This window comes from Cydia amplana, chromosome 8, assembly GCF_948474715.1.
Source record: "Cydia amplana chromosome 8, ilCydAmpl1.1, whole genome shotgun sequence".
Lineage (NCBI taxonomy): Eukaryota > Metazoa > Arthropoda > Insecta > Lepidoptera > Tortricidae > Cydia > Cydia amplana.
Window position 1 is genome coordinate 10,639,649 of NC_086076.1, and position 19,385 is coordinate 10,659,033.

At 37.1% G+C, this 19,385-nt stretch overlaps 1 protein-coding gene across 2 annotated transcripts in view; it reads left to right on the forward strand.

Moving 5' to 3' along the window:
- Positions 1–432: 432 nt before the first annotated feature.
- The window catches only part of LOC134650193 (bifunctional 3'-phosphoadenosine 5'-phosphosulfate synthase), a 37,566-nt gene continuing 18,613 nt past the window's right edge, over positions 433–19,385 (forward strand). Inside the window, exons 1-7 of one of the 2 annotated variants that reach the window (XM_063505110.1) lie at positions 433–610; positions 12,183–12,357; positions 15,010–15,182; positions 16,129–16,266; positions 16,567–16,686; positions 18,733–18,873; positions 19,320–19,382. In XM_063505110.1, coding sequence (XP_063361180.1) covers positions 572–610; positions 12,183–12,357; positions 15,010–15,182; positions 16,129–16,266; positions 16,567–16,686; positions 18,733–18,873; positions 19,320–19,382 — 849 coding nt within the window. In that variant the 5' untranslated portion in view covers positions 433–571. Of the gene's footprint in view, positions 611–4,605; positions 4,799–12,182; positions 12,358–15,009; positions 15,183–16,128; positions 16,267–16,566; positions 16,687–18,732; positions 18,874–19,319; positions 19,383–19,385 lie in introns of those variants that run through there. The other variant, XM_063505109.1, reaches the window with a different exon arrangement.

Here is a 19,385-nt window from a genome sequence, read left to right on the forward strand (position 1 = left end):
GGATCAATGTCGCGGTCCGGTACGTTTAGGTAGGAATACTCCGCGAGCCCTTACAAAGCTCTGCTTTTTGCTAGTATATATATGAGAAAGAGAGCCCTCTCGTGGAACTTAACGATGGCCATAAAATACTCTGTTCTATTAAATGTTTTTTGTTTGTTGCATGTCCTAGATACAAGACTTTTAAAACGTTCTGAGGATATAAAATGTAGTCATATTTAAAAAAAAAGTTTAGTGTTCAATGATAAAGGTGGCGCTATTTTTTTGAATAAAGGGCTTTATATGTGACTGTCCCCCCCCCTGTGTACATTCCATTCCATTTCTAAACGAATAACAAATGTCACTGCTGCTGTCAGCTGTCAAAACTAATGTTTTCCTTTTCCCCTCCTTCACCCCCTCTCTTGTATGAACAGTGATAGGTGATAGTGAAATTGATATCAAATGATACGATATTAGTAAAATGATAACGCAAAATCAATGAAATCCACACGTAATATAATTCTTATTGTAACATAAACCTATATTTATCTTCCCATTAATTTGTGTTGCTAGGCGTGGTTCAATAATTACAGACATGGATGAGCCTTCAGGAGCAAAGAAGAAACTTAAAACGGTAAGAATAACAAGTGCAATAATTGTATAGTAGGTACTTAATTAAAATTTACATTATATTATTTCACAGTAAACGATTTTGTTTTTGACCAAAATATTGTTTGAAAGATACGTAATATGCTTTAATAAGGCTGTCCTTTGTAACATAGCGGTTACGTCCACGTATTCAACTTCTACATTATTGGGTACTTAAAATGTTTACTTTACTTCAGATATTGCAGGAAACCAAAACACTGTTGTTCAATAAAAGTGGTGGTACCTAACAAAGCAATAAACAGGTTTTATGTTATACCAAACACAAATAGCCTTGAAATTGTACTAAAGTATGTAGAATAAACAATACTGCATTATACATACTCTTATGACTAAAAGGGCAGGTCAGACTGTACGAAAGGGGGGGCTGGGACTTAGAATTTTTTTTGACAAAGTGGTATCATTATGACACTATTTTTAAATGATTGTAATGTGTAGATCACGTCAAAATAAGCATCTTTTATTGGTGCTACGGGTTGGCGGTGAGAATAAATGAAACTGTAGTTTTTAAAATAACGAACTAAATTTATTCTCCCTTAACTTCCGCCGCAAGCACACGAATACGTCGTAGGGTAGGGTACATTCTAGGCCGGTACTGATTTTGCTCCGAGGACAGTTCCACCACGCAAGTACTCCCCTGAAGCTGCCGGAGCCACTGCGGGTTGGGAGACGGAGACGGACGAGCTGAGGGACGTCAGCTGGGGCCGCTCAGGAACTGCCGGACCGGTCTTCTCGGCTACGGTTCTAGCCGTAACTAGGCTCCCCAAAGGGGATTTCAAAACTGAATTTAATAAATTAGTACTGAACGAGTACAGATTTAAGAAAAACGAATATATATTATTCGTATTTAAAACTCGCCGGCTACGTCTAAAGTCGCTTGCGCGGAGGCAAAGCGAACGTGCGCCGGCTTCGAAAGCTAGATCTCTCCTGACATCGAATCGCGCGCGGGCCCGCGCGGAGAGAGGGTCCGCGGGACGGGAACGCCGCTAGCCGGTTTACTTCGAACAAAAGAGTGTTGCACGAAGTACAGTGAGTCTCAATTAAAAGGAACAGTTTTGTATAAATAATATTAAAGTGTTATAAGTTATTTATAAATCTAATTTAATTTTATAAATGTAACCTAGGTTACGTAACGTATCTACGTTACATTGGAAAAACTTTTCTCTAAAATAAAAAATGGCCGAGTTAGACGCGACCAAAGATTGATGTTTTTAAAGGGAGCTGGGACTTGTAAAATTGTATTATTATAAAAACGTCGGTTCTGGCGCTTCGCCGGCCGCTGCCGCGGCACGCTCGCTTCGCTCGCTCGGCTCGCGCGCTGTATGGTCGCAGTTCTACCTAACACTCCTCCTCGCTTTGCTCGTCGTCGTACCTACTCCGACCTGCCTTAAAAGCCTGGCCTGCCTTAAGCTCTATCTCCGCCATTTTCAGTTTTAGTAAAAAGTTTTTCAAGTAAAAGTTGCTTATTTCGATGTGTTCTATACATTAAAATCATTTAAAATATATGTCATAATGACACCACTCTCAATGAAAATTTTCTAAGTCCCAGCTCCCTTTAAAAATATCAATCTTTGGAGGCGTCTAACTCGGCCATTTTTTATTTTAGAGAAAAGTTTTTCCAATAAAAGATGCTTATTTTGACGTGATATACACATTACAATCATTTAAAAATAGTGTCATAATGACACCACTTTGTCAAAAAAAAATCTAAGTCCCAGCCCCCCCTTTGCTACAGTCCAACCAAAGGGCATTACGAAACTATACTGCCTACATGTTACTCACTAGCTCACACATTGATAAAATTTGCTCAATCTGGTTTTGGTGATGAACTTTAATAGAGTATGTCTATCATATTCTTCATTAAGGAGAATATCTATTATCTAGGTATGTTTAGTGTGAATGGTAATAAGCTCAGATAAAGATAACTGAGGCCTTCATATAATTTTGGTGTGACCCATGAATAAATCAAGAATATTAAATACAAGTAAAGCCTTAAGGCCCGTCTCCATATTGCGCGGCAAACTATCGAACATTGGCTCGCGAGGCAGCCGCGCGCAATGGATACTGGGTTGGCTCGCGAGCTAACGCGTTCTGATCGAGTTGGCTCGCGAGCCAACCCGGTATCCATTGCGCGCGGCTGCCTCACGAGCCAATGTTTCGATAGTTTGCCGCGCAATATGGAGACGGGGCTTTACCCTCTATTACCCTGAAAAACAGCCCTTACCCTCTATTACACAGAAAATATTATTATTTTATATTAATAAAACTTAGTCAATATTGTAATAGGAATGGCGAAACAAGTTAAGACTACTTTTGGCCAGAGACTGTTTTGGGAAGACTGGAAAAAGTGGAGAAAGGTGTTTGCCCAGCAGTGGGACACTATAGACTCCAAATTTTTTTTAATTTTTTTTTAAATTAGCCTATATTGTGTCCCACTGCTGGGCAAAGGCCTCCCCTGTCTTTCGCCACTCGTCACGGCTTTGTGCATGCTCCCGCCAGTCGCCACAGAATGAGTCCAGGTCGTTTCGCCATCTCATTTTTGATCTGCCTCTGCCTCGGGTGATCTGTGGTGCCCAGTCGGTCGCTATTTTGGCCCATCTGTCCGGGTGCATCCAACAGATATGTCCCGCCCAATCCCACTTGAGCTTGAGACTCCAAATAATAATAAAATAATTGCCAGGGGTTTAATTAGAAACCCGGGATTGGATTTTATTTGTTTGGAATATTTAAATACTGTTGGCAAAATTCAAGTAATTGTTGAATCAGGGACATATTTTAAAATTAGAAATATTTTACAATCTGTACCTACCCACAGTTACTAAGGCTTATGTACGAGTAGATATTAGATGACGAAATATACATTGATTAGATATGAAGATAAATATGTAAAAACATTCATAACACAGAATTTGTTCATCACGGGTCTCTATTGTTTCCGGAAAAGTTTTAATTGATTTGGTTCAGAAATGCGTCACTTTTCAGGATTGCCATAAAACAAACCTAACCTAACCTATCTATGGGATAACCTTACGAAGATCCTGAAAAGTTAACTGTTTCAGTTTTATGACTAATGATAATATGACAAACAATACATTATGACTTAAAACTTTCTTTTAACCGCGCTCATCACATCTATAAATGCCCTCGCTGGGATTCAAACCCAGGACCACCAGCATTATCAGATGCCTACTAACTTATCTCAATACTTCTTTATTTGTTTTCGTTCCTTTATGATCCCAGGTTCATAAACGAATTGAAATAGACCTCTCAATTCATAGTGGTTGACCTCTAAAGTTAAAAAGGTAAAACATAGCAACTTCCTGGGTTGATATAAGTCGCCTTAATTGATAGGTTTTTTTTTATTGTTTTGCAGTCTCTATAAAACATTTGCACTTAAGGCACTGGCAATCCTGTATCTGATCTGAATATACTTATTAAAAAAAATCGTATTCTGCATGCTAAATATGGCATAAGGCAAGGCATATGCAAAACTGAACCATATGATTTTGAAATAAAGTTCAAAATCAGTTGGTAAATATATTATATTCCCTTTGCCTTATAAAGGCTTAAGAAATACATATATTGTGTTTAAGTATATAGACAAACATAATGTGGGTGCAGAAAAAAGTTTGTGCACCCCTCACCCTTGAATTTTTCTTACCTTCTTATATACCTACCTATACAACCTGTGTATACTGAAGTCTTATTCACTCGGAAAGTTTAAAGCGAATAATACATAAAAATATATATAAGTAACAAAGTGCGTAAGCCTAAGAATCAAACAAAAAAAATTTATTCCACTCAAGAAATGTAAACCTCCTTGAAGCTGCTAAAACTATAAAGATTAAAGCTAGTTTTTAACTGGTATACACGTATAGGAGAACGCTAAACGTTTTTTTAGTATTTTTTTTTCGAATTCGAAACAATTGCCGCCCGTGAGTAAAATAAAATACACGATCAGTGCGCGAACGCGCCAGTCGTGTATTCAGTGGCGCGCGCGCTAACGTTTCCACCGCGCCCGCAGTGTAGCCAGTTCATCGTACACGGGAAAGTGCTCGCAAATTATACAATTAGCAAAATGAATCGCGAAGCGAGAGAAAGAAAGGTCGCCGATACCTTTGAGAAGTATAAAATTTCTGAATGGGGAACGAGAACGGTTAGTGTTATTCAATATTGTTAATACCTTTATGTAAAGTTATGACAACAAAAGCTGCGCGGGTCTAATTTCAAAACAGAACTTTTTAATGCACAATACATTGTGTTAATCAAACATTAATTAGTTATTTTAAAAAACATATACGAACATGGTTTAAAATATATGCGACTCTGATTTTTATGCAGTTATACATACGGAATCATCACTTTCACTACGCTTCCTTTATAAAATTGTATAACTTTCTTTTCTGTGGTAAACAAACTTAATTTGAGACTCGTTTGATAACAACTCGTGTAGGTAGGTAATACCTATTCTTTGCATTACATAAACTTTTTATTTAAAATCCTTTATACTTTTTTTTACATAGGTAAATTACGAATGACTGTATCCAATCAACAGAGTATTATTTTTTATCTTAATGGTGTAAATATTCGTGTCGCAATTTTAAATCATTCTGGCTGCCACTGAAAATCATTAATTCTCGCTATAATTAATAAAAATTGTTTAATTGGTTAAATTCATTATATGCGATATACTTAATCCGGCAAAATAGTTTTATTTCATGAGTTACTCTTGAAAATGCGGTTAGGTAATCGCAAAACTATAAATTTGTACACAATAAAAAAAGTTAAATTTGTACAGAACCCTCGGTGGGCGAGTCCAACTCGCACTTCTCCGGTTTGTTAATATTGAAAATTGATCCGCATGCGTCAACACTTGTTAAATAATTTATTTAGATACTGACTCGACATATTCTTCCATCTGTACCACCTGATTATGATTAGGTACCTTGAAATATGAGGATCACATCCACATGCCTACAGTGTGCAATTTTTTAACGATATCGATTCAATTACGATATCGATATCAATTCGATGGCGCGATCATCATTTTTGTTAATAAATTATTCAATAACAATCACTTGAAACGCATAACGAAGCTCATGTCGTTAGGTATTACAGTATCCTACGGACATCCATCTTAATAAATGATGAACTTTGGAATCATATAGGTACCTACTACCTTCCTACTTAATATACTATTTTGTGTTTCATAGAGTAATAGTACCTCCACCTATGTATGAACCAATCAGGTGAACGATAAGCCCAAGCGTAAAAATAAAACGCCCTAATCGTGATAAAATTTCATAACTTTTGGTATAAACAAAATATTCACCTCTATATTTTTTACGTTGGCATTAGTTTAAATTATCACAAAACGGTCTGATCCGACCACTACAATTTTATTTGATAATCTGTGGATTCTGTGGTAAATGACCTGAAATCAGAGCAAATATGATACTAAATAAACAGAAGACTTACATATCTATTTCACAACTATATTATACTACTTATACCTGACGCAGAGGTCTAATTAATACACACACTGTTTCGAGTTAAGTGCATGTAAATAGGACTATGCATAATAAAGGGTTTCGTATACCTAAGATCAAAGAGAATTTAGTGTAGAGGCGTATTGTCAAATTAAATTTTGTAGTCACAGTAAATATACTAGCTTTAACTTTTAGAACGCCATTTCACTTTGATCTTGTTCTTTCACTGATATGATTACGAATGTCTCCATCGCTTCCAAATAGCCCGATAAAACGCGACGTTATTCACAGCTACGCTTATGATGCTTATCGTAATATTCGCAACACTAATTAATAAGGAGGTAATTAGAAAATAACATGATTTGTTATCAAACCTTAATTAACAATAATGTTCTCATTTCCAATAAATTTACAATTGTACCTATGTTTTTTTTACTTTTTATCACTATGAATTTATTAGATTGCATTGCACGAAGAAATGAGTATCTACCTTCCTATCAAAAGCTGGGGTCCTGCCGATGGGTTCCGCGAGGAATTGAGGGAACCCTTCAAATATTATGCTGGTTGATTATCCTGACTGATGATTTGTTTATCTGGTTATTAGACATTTGGTCTCGGTAATCAACTTTTGATTAAGTAGGCATAACTGCCAATGAAGACCATAAAATGGTGGCATGCTAGACTGTTTTGAGGAGTCCATTTTGTAGTCAAGATTATTATTGGAGAAATACGGCCGCTAATAGTTATGGTTCACTTATGCTAATAAGTCTCCATAGATTACTGGACTAGCCTTTCAGTAACTTTCCTCTCTGTCAAAATACTTGCACAATGTGAAAAAAATTGTGTGTAAACGTTTGTGTGCGTCAAAATGAGAATGTGTTAGTGTTTATTCATATGTGCGTGTGTTGTCTCTCTTCGTGTTTCGACACAGATGTTTTTTTACATGTGTGAGTAATCTTTTGCATGATGTGTTACTTCTTCACCTCCCCGCAAAATTCGACGGACATTTTTGTACGCAAATACGATATAAGGCCAAGTATTCCAGTTGTTGAATGTTCTAAGTTATTAAGTGCAGTTCACCATGCGGAATTAGAGTTAACGAGACACATCCGCATCATTCTATTTCATGCCGATTTAGTCATGTGATTATGTTATTAGAGTTTGGTATTACTAGCTCAAGCCATTTGTGTATATCCGCAAATCTAGTGGATATTTTGAGCGTAAACCTAATTGAGGGACTTTTAATTTTGCTGTTAATCCGTCCGTAACAGTGTTTTCTGTACACCATTGTTTAAGTTATATTTACTTACCTACTCGTACCTATATACATACATTTTATTAGTTGTTTTTGATAGATTCACCAGTAGATAGTAGATAGTAGATAGGTATTAGTATTTAATATTTTTCTTGATATATTCCCCATACACCGAAATATAGTTCTTAGAGTATATTCACATACCTACGCCTCCAGTTAAGGCACTAGGTAGTAGGTACATAATACATATTTTATCAATAATCTATTTCAAGTAATATTATCCCAAGAACATTATTTTTAGCCTGTCCTCCTTCGCTCGATAGAGATCAATGTCATTTTCCGTAATTGTAAAACTGTAGCTGTAGCTAAATTGTTCCAAAATAGGCAATCTAGTGTCTGGTGGCTAAACAAGTTCTATGAACGCCACTGATAATTTTAATTGTAGTGGTACATGCACGTTAATATTCTTGGAATAATTAACCAACCTCGTAACAACTGAGCAAGTGACGTCCATACTTGCCGCAGTAATAGCCAACACAAAATAACGCTATTATCTCACTTGTTATGAGACTGGCCGGTTTTACGTAAAGTACTTACCGACTTTCTCCATTTCCTATGTGAAGAGTTACGGACGAGTTCGTAAGGAACATATTACCTTTTCTACACTGTATTTAACCAGTTAAATTACAAAATAATAAAAACTTATCACTTGAACTCCAAGTTCGATACGTTGTGAAAAGTCGAACACACAGAGGTGCGGGTCCAACTCGCGTCCCGAGAGATCCATACCAGGACCACAGGCAGCGTTCTAATTAGAAACCTGTTATGTACCTGTATATTTTTCTTGTAATATCAGTTGTAGGTAGGTACTTATATTATTACCCTTACCATAGCAGTAAAATGTTAGTACATATAAAATAGTAGCAAAATTTTAAACGGATTTACATTTTCAGAGTAGGTAATTAGATATAAAAGGTAAAACCCGAGCGATACCCATATCTTCCGTCGCAAGTTTCTTTTGCGCCATAATTATCTTTTATTTCCGTCTAATTCCCATGCTTTACGTATATTCCTCCTCTTAATAGAAACAAAAAAAATGTGTAGGTCTTTTCTAATTTTAGATTATAATGTTAGGTACCTCTACCTACTTAATTGACTTTCTTACATGCAAAAAATGTACAGCAACCGAGATAAAACATACAAAAAAAAATGTAAACCCTTATCGTAACTTGCATATATAATTGCATCTTTAATCTTTGTAATGTTCTTATTCTAATTAAACTTAAATATTTATTAGCAGAAATAATTTGTTACTAATAACAACTACATAAAATAGGTACCTACCTACAAAATGTAAGTAGGTCCATACAACATACACCAACCGCATTATGCCCTTTACCTACTAAGGTCTTATAAAAGACGAATCGAGAGTATCAAGGGCTCGTTGCGTAACAAGTATTTGAATTACCTTCGGTTATGAACTACTTAGTTTAAATACTTGATTGGGTTCGTTGCATATTTAGAACAGACCAAGTACCTTGCTGCTTGGTGTAATCTCCATAATAATCGTAGATAAAAAGTATATCAAGGTTCTATAAGTAAACACGCTTCGCAGTTGAATAAGACTTTAAACAAGTAAATTAATATGTCTTCTCTTGAGCGCTTAATGACACATTAATCCAAATGTATGTAAATAATAAGACAATTAATGAAATACTCGACATTTATTACTTATTCTTAGACTGAAACAATTAAAACAGATTATCTTTGATTTAAATATAGCGTGTGTATTTTATTTAAACACATCGGCACATGTTATGTCCTTACACGGCACTCATGGTAACGCAACAAAATAATAATAATATGTAGGGTGCCATCATAAACACTGTTCAAAAGTGTCGTATCAAAAGAATATCAAAACTTAAACGAATTGTAAAATCTAAATACCGCTCCTACATTTTTACCTCGCAATGAATAACGAATGGCTTAGGCATGTGTTTTTTTACAAAAAACACGCTTTATGCAGTATGTGTTAGCACTCCAAAAAATTTATGCATTTTCATTTACATTAAATTCTTGTAGGTACATAATCGGGACTAGTAGGCTATATACTCAAAGGGACGGACTAGTTGTTGAAAGCCAAGCGTTTTCTGTATATGGAAACGCTCTCAAGGTTTAATGGGTAACCCTTCACTACGCATCTGTCACCTGACTAGTGCTTTAATTGGACTAATTGCGTGCATCCAACTAATTTCATGTGATCGTCAATTTGTAGGTGCTTTGCCATGTATTCTTCGTGATATAAAGGTTCGTGGTTCAAAGTGATCCTTTACAAGTATGTACACTGAGTACAGTCACGTCTAAAAATATCGATACGGACAAAGTGCCAAAAATATGTATGTTACACTACCTTATGGTCGTGTATGCATATTGTTGGCACTTTGTCCGACTTGTCCGTATCTATGTTTTTACTATTTTTAGACGTGACATGTAAAACCAACGTGACATAATATCCGTCCGATTTTATATCGTAATCTTACACTTTACACTTATTATTAATGTCAAATTGGGTGGTGAAGACTTATTATTATTTTTTAAATGGAAAGACCGTCATCCAGGGAAAAACTCGTATACGAGCATACGTCGCTCAAACATATTCAGAATGGCAGCTCTTCGCTCCTTTTCTACCGACTGTACGAGTAAGTAGAGTATGAGTATGTGTACAAAGTGTACAAATGGCAGAGTTAAGCTGTGCCCAGACGAGACAATTTTTCGCCAATCTGATGAAATTTTCCGATCAAATCAGGACGTGCGGACGCAAACGCCAATTTGGCTCGCCGAATTCGACTGCCGATTATGACCGATATTACCGATAAAATGGGGTGCGGACGCAAGAATACCAATTTGTGACGAAATTTTCGTTTTGGAGCATTCTTTTAACTTATAGGGCTCAAATCACTATAAATCTTAAATTGGTGATTAAATTGGAGATTGACGCAAATTATTTTCCTGATCAAATCGGTCGATTAGCCCAGCCCGTCTGGATACAGCTTTATAAACGACGACATAGCTTGTAGGTAGACGGTCTTATCCACATTGATCTTACTATGAAATTTTAATGTCGCTCTAGGGGAGTTCCAAAATACCAGACTATAGTTTCTGGTGATACTATAATAAATATTGAAACTCGTTTTTATTACGGAAGAGGAAGAAAACAACTGATAGCAGTTGAAAAATATAAATATAACCTTATAGTTTTTATAGATAATAGATTGAGTGCAACCTTTGACTAAGGTCACTTTATTGTGCGCAACGTCACACTTTAATTACACTTACAATAATTAAATGCATAGCCTATATGCACGGAAGTTATTATAGCTAACAAACGAATATTTAATCGTTTTCTCAATGTTAACCTACGGTAATATTTAAAAAACGTTCACACAAAGACGTAACTACCAATTTTAAAATTGAATGAAGCTAATTTTCATTCCATTGCAATCAATATTTTCCGTTAAAAATATATTTATGGCTGGCGTACCTAATACCTAAATAAGTACCTAAATAATTGACTTAGCTTAGTTTATGGAGCAGTATGAGACATAAATGATATTCCAGTGAATAAAGTGTGCAGAATAAATGAGTACAGCTGCTGCAAAAAGGGTAATTTCAACTAAGTAGATGCAACTTATGCCTCTATTTCATCATAAGCTTATACATATTTAATAGTTTGTTTACTTGTATTCACCTATTTATCAAGCTCAGGACACAGTCAGTGTAGGTACCGCTACGGAGGACCTCCGTACATGTAACCGTTTTATAAAGGTCATATGTGCAGCGCAGATAAGACCTTTTGCTTGTACGGTTTTTTGTTTGTACGTTTATGCGTTGTTAGACACGCAATTGGCCGCTTTTAGGTTTCCGTACCTCAAAAGGAAAAAACGGAACCCTTATAGAATCACTCGTGCGTCTGTCTGTCCGTCTGTCACAGCCTATTTTCTCCGAAACTACTGGACCAATCAAGTTAAAATTTGGCACCCATATGTAAATTTGTGATCCAACGACGGACGTGTAACGTAAATAAATGAATTTTAAATATGAATTTTTGGGGGGTAAATGAGAAAAATTAAAAATAACGTTTTTCAAATTATATCGTGTTAAGTACATATCAAATGAAAGAGCTCATTGTAAAGGGGCCCACTGATTAACAGTCCGCTGGACGGTATCGGCCTGTCAGTGGTTCGGAACTGTCAAATTTTTGTTCAACTGACAGGCCGATACCGTCCGGCGGACTGTTAATCAGTGGGCCTCCTTAAGAATCACAAATGTATTTTTTTATAATTTTAAGATAAGTAGTTTAGCAGTTATTCAAGAAAATAGGCCAAAAATTACCATTACCTGACGGTAAGCTATTACCGTTGCCCATGGACACCCGCAATACCAGAGGGGTTGTAAGTGCGTTGCCAGCCTATATATACTCGTAATACAATCTCGTAATACCTACGTGGGTTAGTGGGTGGGACTTTTTCACCAAATAATTTAACAACTGTTTAGTTCAACAGTCTGAGAAATTGATGCCAAAAGTCTCATTACAACGGCGCGCGAACTCGTATACGATTTTAGTTACATTGCGGACCATTGAGGTTACATAAATTCAGCCGACCGATCAAATGACGCAATGTAATGAAACTCGCATGCGAGTTCTCGCACCGTCTAAATAAGCCCTTATTTTAGTTATGGATTATATTAGGTGGATGTTTAGTTATAAATTATAATATATTGTTGTCTTGTTTCAGTGCGCTCAAGTGGCTACGAATGTGGTCGAGCAGAAGCACACGGTGTCGCGGGCGAAGCGGAGCCGCGCGCTCGGCAGCCGCGCTTTCCGCGGCAGCACCGTTTGGCTGACCGGCCTCAGTGGGGCTGGCAAGACCACTATTGCGTTCGCGCTTGAAGCTTACTTGGTGTCTAAAGGTTGGTTTTAGCTTATAAGTAGCTTTTGTTGGTAGGTAGGCTTCGCACGGGTTAACAAATTATACATAACGCTTCCTCTTGAAAAACTCTTTCTATTAAAACAAGTAACAACGGTTGCACTCCGGGAGTGCCGATCGAAGTGAAACTGAAAACTCACCTCGCTATGTTACCGACGCCCGGTAACACGATACATACGTTTAGCGGAGGTATTCTATTTATTTATTATATATTATTATCATTCTAAAATACACTTTTTCATTGACATGTTTATTTACATACTGCCATGACAACGTCAAATTATTTGAACATAGGTAAAGAGTCTTGAAAAGGAGTCCGCAACATAAATGTCAAATAACATTGAGTTTTTCTTTATTGATTTAAATGCCATCTAAATTATGAGTGGTCATCTAAACCTTAACGCCCCTTGTGGTCACGTGATCGCCTTACGCTGTCTCGAGTTTATCATTTTTTCCCCTTAAGTTTTCACTTCAAAAAACCGCATCAAAATCCGTCGCGTAGTTTTAAAGATCAGCGGGAAGCGACTTTGTTTTATACTATGTAGCACAAAAATGTATAACCATCTCCCTAACGAATTGAAGCAATTGGACTTACCGCAGTTTAAATTAAAACTATTTAGGCGGTGTTTAGAAAAAATGTATTACGATAACTCAGAATATTTTGCCATTCCGTAACGAAACGATAATAAAAAATAAATATAGATATGAGTTCTGTAAATATAGTTGTAAGGTTATTTAATTTACTTGTATGTTTGTAATAGGCTGAAAATGGAGACACTGACTATAAGAATAAGATCATTTATGTATACCCATTTTTTTGAAGTGAAAACTTCTTTAGCGACGCTGGGCACTTTTTGAGGTGGGGGAAAAATGATAAACTCGAGACAGCGTAAGGCGATCACGTGACCGTAAGCCCCGTAAGGTGGCCACTCATAATTTAAATGGCATTTAAATCAATAAAGAAAAACTCAATGTTATTGTCATGGCAGTATGTAAATAAACATATCAATGAAAAAGTGTGATCTTATTTGAGAATGATAATCATAATCATATATAATAAATAAATAGAATACCTCCGCTAAACATATGTATCGTGTTACCGGGCGTCGGTAACATAGTGAGGTGAGTTTTCACTTCTATCGGCACTCCCGGAGTGCAACCGTTGTTGCTTGTTTTACATCTACATTGAATATATCTCTCTCTAAGTATTTTAAAACCGAATGCTCGCGTCCATCGCGCGTCACTTTGGTTTACCATAAAGTTAAATTAGTGTAAGGGCGCGAACTCGTCGTTTATTTCAGGTATCAAAATATTTACCTGATAATGAAGACAATTTAGTTCATTACAGCTAAGATAATGTCTACTATAAACGTGTTGTAAACTAGAGATAACCAAAAACAAAGACTATTGTGAAACCCACATTTCTTATCGGCGTCTGTGTAGTATGGATTAATAGGGAAATGTGTCAAAATGTGAATCAAGGCACTTGTGTTCTCATAAAATATACATTATTCACTTAGATATTTCTTCGAGTAGTCAAATTTCAAACGATGAACGATGATCGAACAATGATGTGCCTGAACTAATAGTCATTACATGATAGTAGTTTCTAATCAATGGTACTTATAAATTATTACCTTATTTCGTCATTACAACGAGGAGACAAACTTCGGTCAAAAAAAATATATGCACGAGTGACGATGTGATTACTAATGAGCCATGATTACTAAGTGCTGGAAGTTTTTCGTACTTATGTATGTTAGTTTGTTACTGACCCTCCTAGTTCATATTTTTTTTTTTTGCAACGTGAATTTTTAAAATCTTCGAAAATAGGTTAGGTACTGATCTAAACGTCTTCTTTATTCCTATTACTGTGCTGGTGTACTGTCACCTGATAATATGTTAAACAACGAAGGCCACAACATATCTGACATGGTCTTATTTGTGAAGCCATAAGAGCGTGTCACATAGGTATGATTGCGGCCTTTGAAGAGTAAAAGCCTCCTAAACGTCGGTAGGTACACTAAAAGTATTTTCCCCGATTAAATAATAGTAGTTTATGCAACAGTGATATAATAAGGGTTCTTAAAATTCAAGGGTCGAAGTTACAAAACGAGACGTAGTCGAGTTTTGTAAAAAAAGACCCGAGAATTTTAAGAACCAATTATGAGCTGTTGCATACATTACTTTTTCTATGACAGCTGCAGCAAAAAAAAAAAAAAAGAGTTATTATTAAAAAAAAAGAGTTATTATTAAAAAAAAAGAGTTATTATTTAAAAAAAATTGAGTTATTATTAAAAAAAAAAAAGAGTTATTATTGTAAATGAAAACATACCTCTTTCAATCAAGATGATCGGAACTTGTATCTTTAAAAAAAATAAAGCAGTTGTATTATACTCATAAGATGACTGCTAGCAGTCATCTTATGAGCCTATAGACAAAGCATTCAAATGACATTGCTTTAGATATCACTGTCAGTCATTTAATTGACACATTTAAGTGCTGGAGTAGAAAAAATCAATAGTAGCTTTACGAGCTTCGTAAAACTTCTGATTTCTGCGGCGGTTGTCAGATGTTACTTGATTTTTTCTTAGCCCTTTGTCTCTTACAAATAGTTTAATTATTATATTGACAGGCATCCCCACATACGCGCTAGACGGCGACAACATCCGCACGGGCCTGAACAAGAACCTTGGGTTCTCGAAACAGGACCGCGAGGAGAACATCAGGCGAGTCGCGGAGGTGGCCAAACTGTTTGCGGACAGCGGCCATGTCTGCCTTTGCAGTTTCGTGTCGCCGTTTGCTGAGGTAAGGCTCGGTAAGAGCTTAAGTGTAAGGCCTGAGTGGACGCTCGAGTTGGGCTTGCAGCGGGGCGGGGCGTGCGGCGTGCATGTTAAACAAATGCAAGCGTATAGTAGCGGCCTTAGTGCACGCTGTTCAAATCACTTGTGAGCCCGACGCCACGCTGCGCGCCCCGCCGAACGCTCCGCTTCGAGCGTCCACTCAGGCCTTTCACTAACACATTCATTGCCACCCAGCCAAACAAGACATCCGCGTCCGGTCACAAAAATTTCGTCATATAAAGCTGTGGTACCACGATCCCGACAATCGGGTCGACCGGCCTGGGAACGAAATCATAAAATACCCGGCAGTTGGGTTTTCGGCACTGAATGTGTTAAGAGGGGCGTAAAGCCAGGAAATAACTCCGAAAATATACTAATGTTTAAAATTTAGCTTGCCAGATCCCTCACCTATATCACTAGCTATTTTATACTAAAGTTATACTGCTATGGTATGCAGGGTCTTTACCCTGTCGTCGCTCGCTTATCTAAATGTGACTCGAGTGGGTAATAATATGATTTTTCACAAATTGACGATGTGTTAGTATAAACGTCATATTATACATAGATAAAATATATGTATGGTTCAATTTCTAATACTCAGCTTACAATCGCGAATACCGCGATACAGCATCTTTACCTTCACTTGCCATATCGCTTCAATGCCAATTCGATATCGACTCAAAACATGCGATTGTGCCCTAAATACCTATAGGTCTAACCTTTTCCGAGTTTTCCGTCACTGAAACTTTTTGTCGTGTTTTGTTACTGAAAGAAATTAATTGTTGGCCAAATTAGGTAGGTATAGGCTCTTTCTATGCCAATTCCTTTCAAACTTTACAGTTTTAATCATCATAGTCTTCTAAGTGTAGGATTTATATACTAATGTAATTATACATATTTCTTACATTCAGGATCGAGAAGTCGCGCGCCGTACACATACGGACTCTGGTTTCCCGTTCTTCGAAGTTTTCATCGACACCCCGTTAGAAGTTTGCGAGCAGAGAGACACCAAGGGACTGTATAAGAAAGCCAGAGATGGACAGATTAAGGTAAACTTAATTTTTTATGGTATTTGCCAAAAGTATGATATTGGAACTGTAGTATTTAATATCGCAAATAAGACCTTACATACAGTTATAGCTATAACAGTGGCGGTACGTTCTATCAAACCATGACATCTGTCAAACACGGTCCTCAATTGTCTCAAATAAGTTCCGTAGACGACACGCCCCTGGTGTATGTATTTGACTACGAAACACGGCGTAAATATTTAACAGCCACATATCATAGACAAGGGTTTATCGCATTATAGTTAAGTATTTACACCATTAATCTGTTTGTCGTTTCAGGGCTTCACTGGCATCACGCAAGAGTACGAGCGGCCCGAAGCGCCCGAGCTGGTGGTGCAGACGGTGGGCAACTCCATAGAGGAGTCCACCATGCAAGTCGTGCGGCTATTGGAGGCTAATGTAAATACCATTGATCGAACTTCTTTAGGTACAAACATGGCCACTGGTGGAGTTCAGGCACAAAACAGATACAGTACAGAAGTCAATCACATGTATGTACTTCACTTTTCATACCTACGCTCGGCGGTCGCTCTAGGGTTGTCAACTATGACTTATGCACAAAAAACTATCGTGGTAGTGGCACTCGTATCTAGTAGTGGCCGGGCGGGGTGCTTACCTACCTACCTAACTGTCTGTTTAACGTTAAAACGAACCATCGAAATACAAGCAGATACCAACTTACCTCTCGTAAACCACTGGTAGCTTAAAAAACGACAATTCACCGTTTAATGTCGAAACCGTACACTGAACAGTTATAATAACTTTATTTTTGTTTCTCCATTATTGCACAAAAAAGTTCACAGACGCGTGCCTCAAGCGGATGGCACTCGCGCTCGGACTGGTCCCAACCGGTCCGATATATCGTGTCCGTGAGCAGTGTCTATGTGTGCGTTGCTCGAGCGCACTTTGTATGTAGATTGATTTCTGTACTGTATCTGTTTTGTGGTTCAGGGCACCGCGTAAGTGTAAGGCCTGAGTGGACGCTCGGAGCGGAGCGTTCGGCGGGGCGTGCAGCGTGGCGTCGGGCTCACAAGTGATTTAAGCAGCGTGCACTAAGGCCGTTCCTATATGTTTGCATTTGTTTGACATGCACGCCGCACGCCCAACATGAGCGTTCACTCAGGCCTTACACTAAGAGTACGAGCGGCATGCAGAAAGATGGCACCAGCACCACATAGAATAAAACTAGAAACAGGGGAAACCTATGCTCGCGTCACATATGAAATCCTTTAACAGCTGCCATCCCCATTGGAGGCTAATGTAAAAACCACTTGTATTTTGGTTCTTCTTTTATACAATAAAATAAGAGGCTGTCCATACTGAACTTGCAGATTTCCAATTTAACCATGCAGACATTGAGGAATGATAATCCAATTTAAATGAATTTTGCCCCGATAACTAAAGTTATTTACTAGTACGGTAACAAATACAATTGTTGATTTTGATATCATTATTAGCCAATCGCAGTTAATCACAATCGTATTTTAACTTTAATCTGACTGTAAAATATTACGTCATAGTTATATCACAAGCAAATAAAATTATGATAACATTACAACTCTGCGTAAATTAATCTTATTTATTATTTTTTGCTGGGTAATAGATATTTAATAGATAGCGGAGTATTTATTTTTAATATATTTTCCGCTGAATAGCAAAGTAACAATTTTTTCTAGTTCCTATCACGGAATTTAGTAATTATCACCTAGTTTATTTAATTATTTATCAGAATGAAATCCAAATAAAGTTATCAATATTGTTTAAAAACTACTAGAGTATTTATTTAGTGTTTTTAGGGTTCCGTAGCCAAATGGCAAAAAACGGAACCCTTATAGATTCGTCATGTCTGTCTGTCCGTCCGTATGTCACAGCCACTTTTCTCCGAAACTATAAGAACTATACTGTTGAAACTTGGTAAGTAGATGTATTCTGTGAACCGCATTAAGATTTTCACACAAAAATAGAAAAAAAAAACAATAAATTTTTGGGGTTCCCCATACTTCGAACTGAAACTCAAAATTTTTTTTTTCATCAAACCCATACGTGTGGGGTATCTATGGATAGGTCTTCAAAAATGATATTGAGGTTTCTAATATCATTTTTTTCTAAACTGAATAGTTTGCGCGAGAGACACTTCCAAAGTGGTAAAATGTGTGTCCCCCCCCCTGTAACTTCTAAAATAAGAGAATGATAATACTAAAAAAATATATGATGTACATTACCATGTAAACTTCCACCGAAAATTGGTTTGAACGAGATCTAGTAAGTAGTTTTTTTTTATACGTCGTAAATCGCCTAAATACGGAACCCTTCATGGGCGATTGGGCCCCATACATTTCACGACTTCTCTTTCCGCACATACTCTATCTAGAAGTTTATGAAATTCGCGATTGAACAATTTATTGGAATATTCGTTAAGTTAGTAAATTGTACTTTTTTTTGCAGGGCATTATTCCAAGCTTCGAAGGCAACCAGCTTGGCGTCGAAGAGCTGTTCATATACGGGAACAGGTTGACCAGCGCTATCGAGGAGGCGGCCAGGTTGCCGTCTGTCGAAATTACCACTTTGGACCTTATGTGGGTGCAGGTATGCTCAAAATCGCCTGTTTTGATTAGCTTACCTGACTATTTTGAAAGGAAAAAATCGTTGTATTTTATTGGCGTGTTTGTTACGTAATATTGTGGTCGGTACTAGACCGATTAATCGAACGGGGAAGGCAACTGCCAATTTGATTGCATATGGCATTGTCAAATTCCATACAAAACTGTATCATCGTCGAGAGCGCCATCTACAATTGGTGCTACAATAATGTGTATTATAGTCGAGATAGCCATCATGTTTAGTTTTTATCAGCCTTGCCCATTTATTTCAACGGTGATCTTCCTTTGATCCTGACCAGTAGTCAGGAGTAGGTAGCTTTTTTAATATGCCAATCTTAAATAAGCTTGGTAAAAAGTATACCTAGACACGTGCAGTAGGAAAATATATTTTAGAAGTACATAATACTAAAACATTGTTCTTTTTATACTTAGGTACTCTCAGAAGGATGGGCTTATCCTCTCAAAGGATTCATGCGGGAAATTGAATATCTTCAAGTA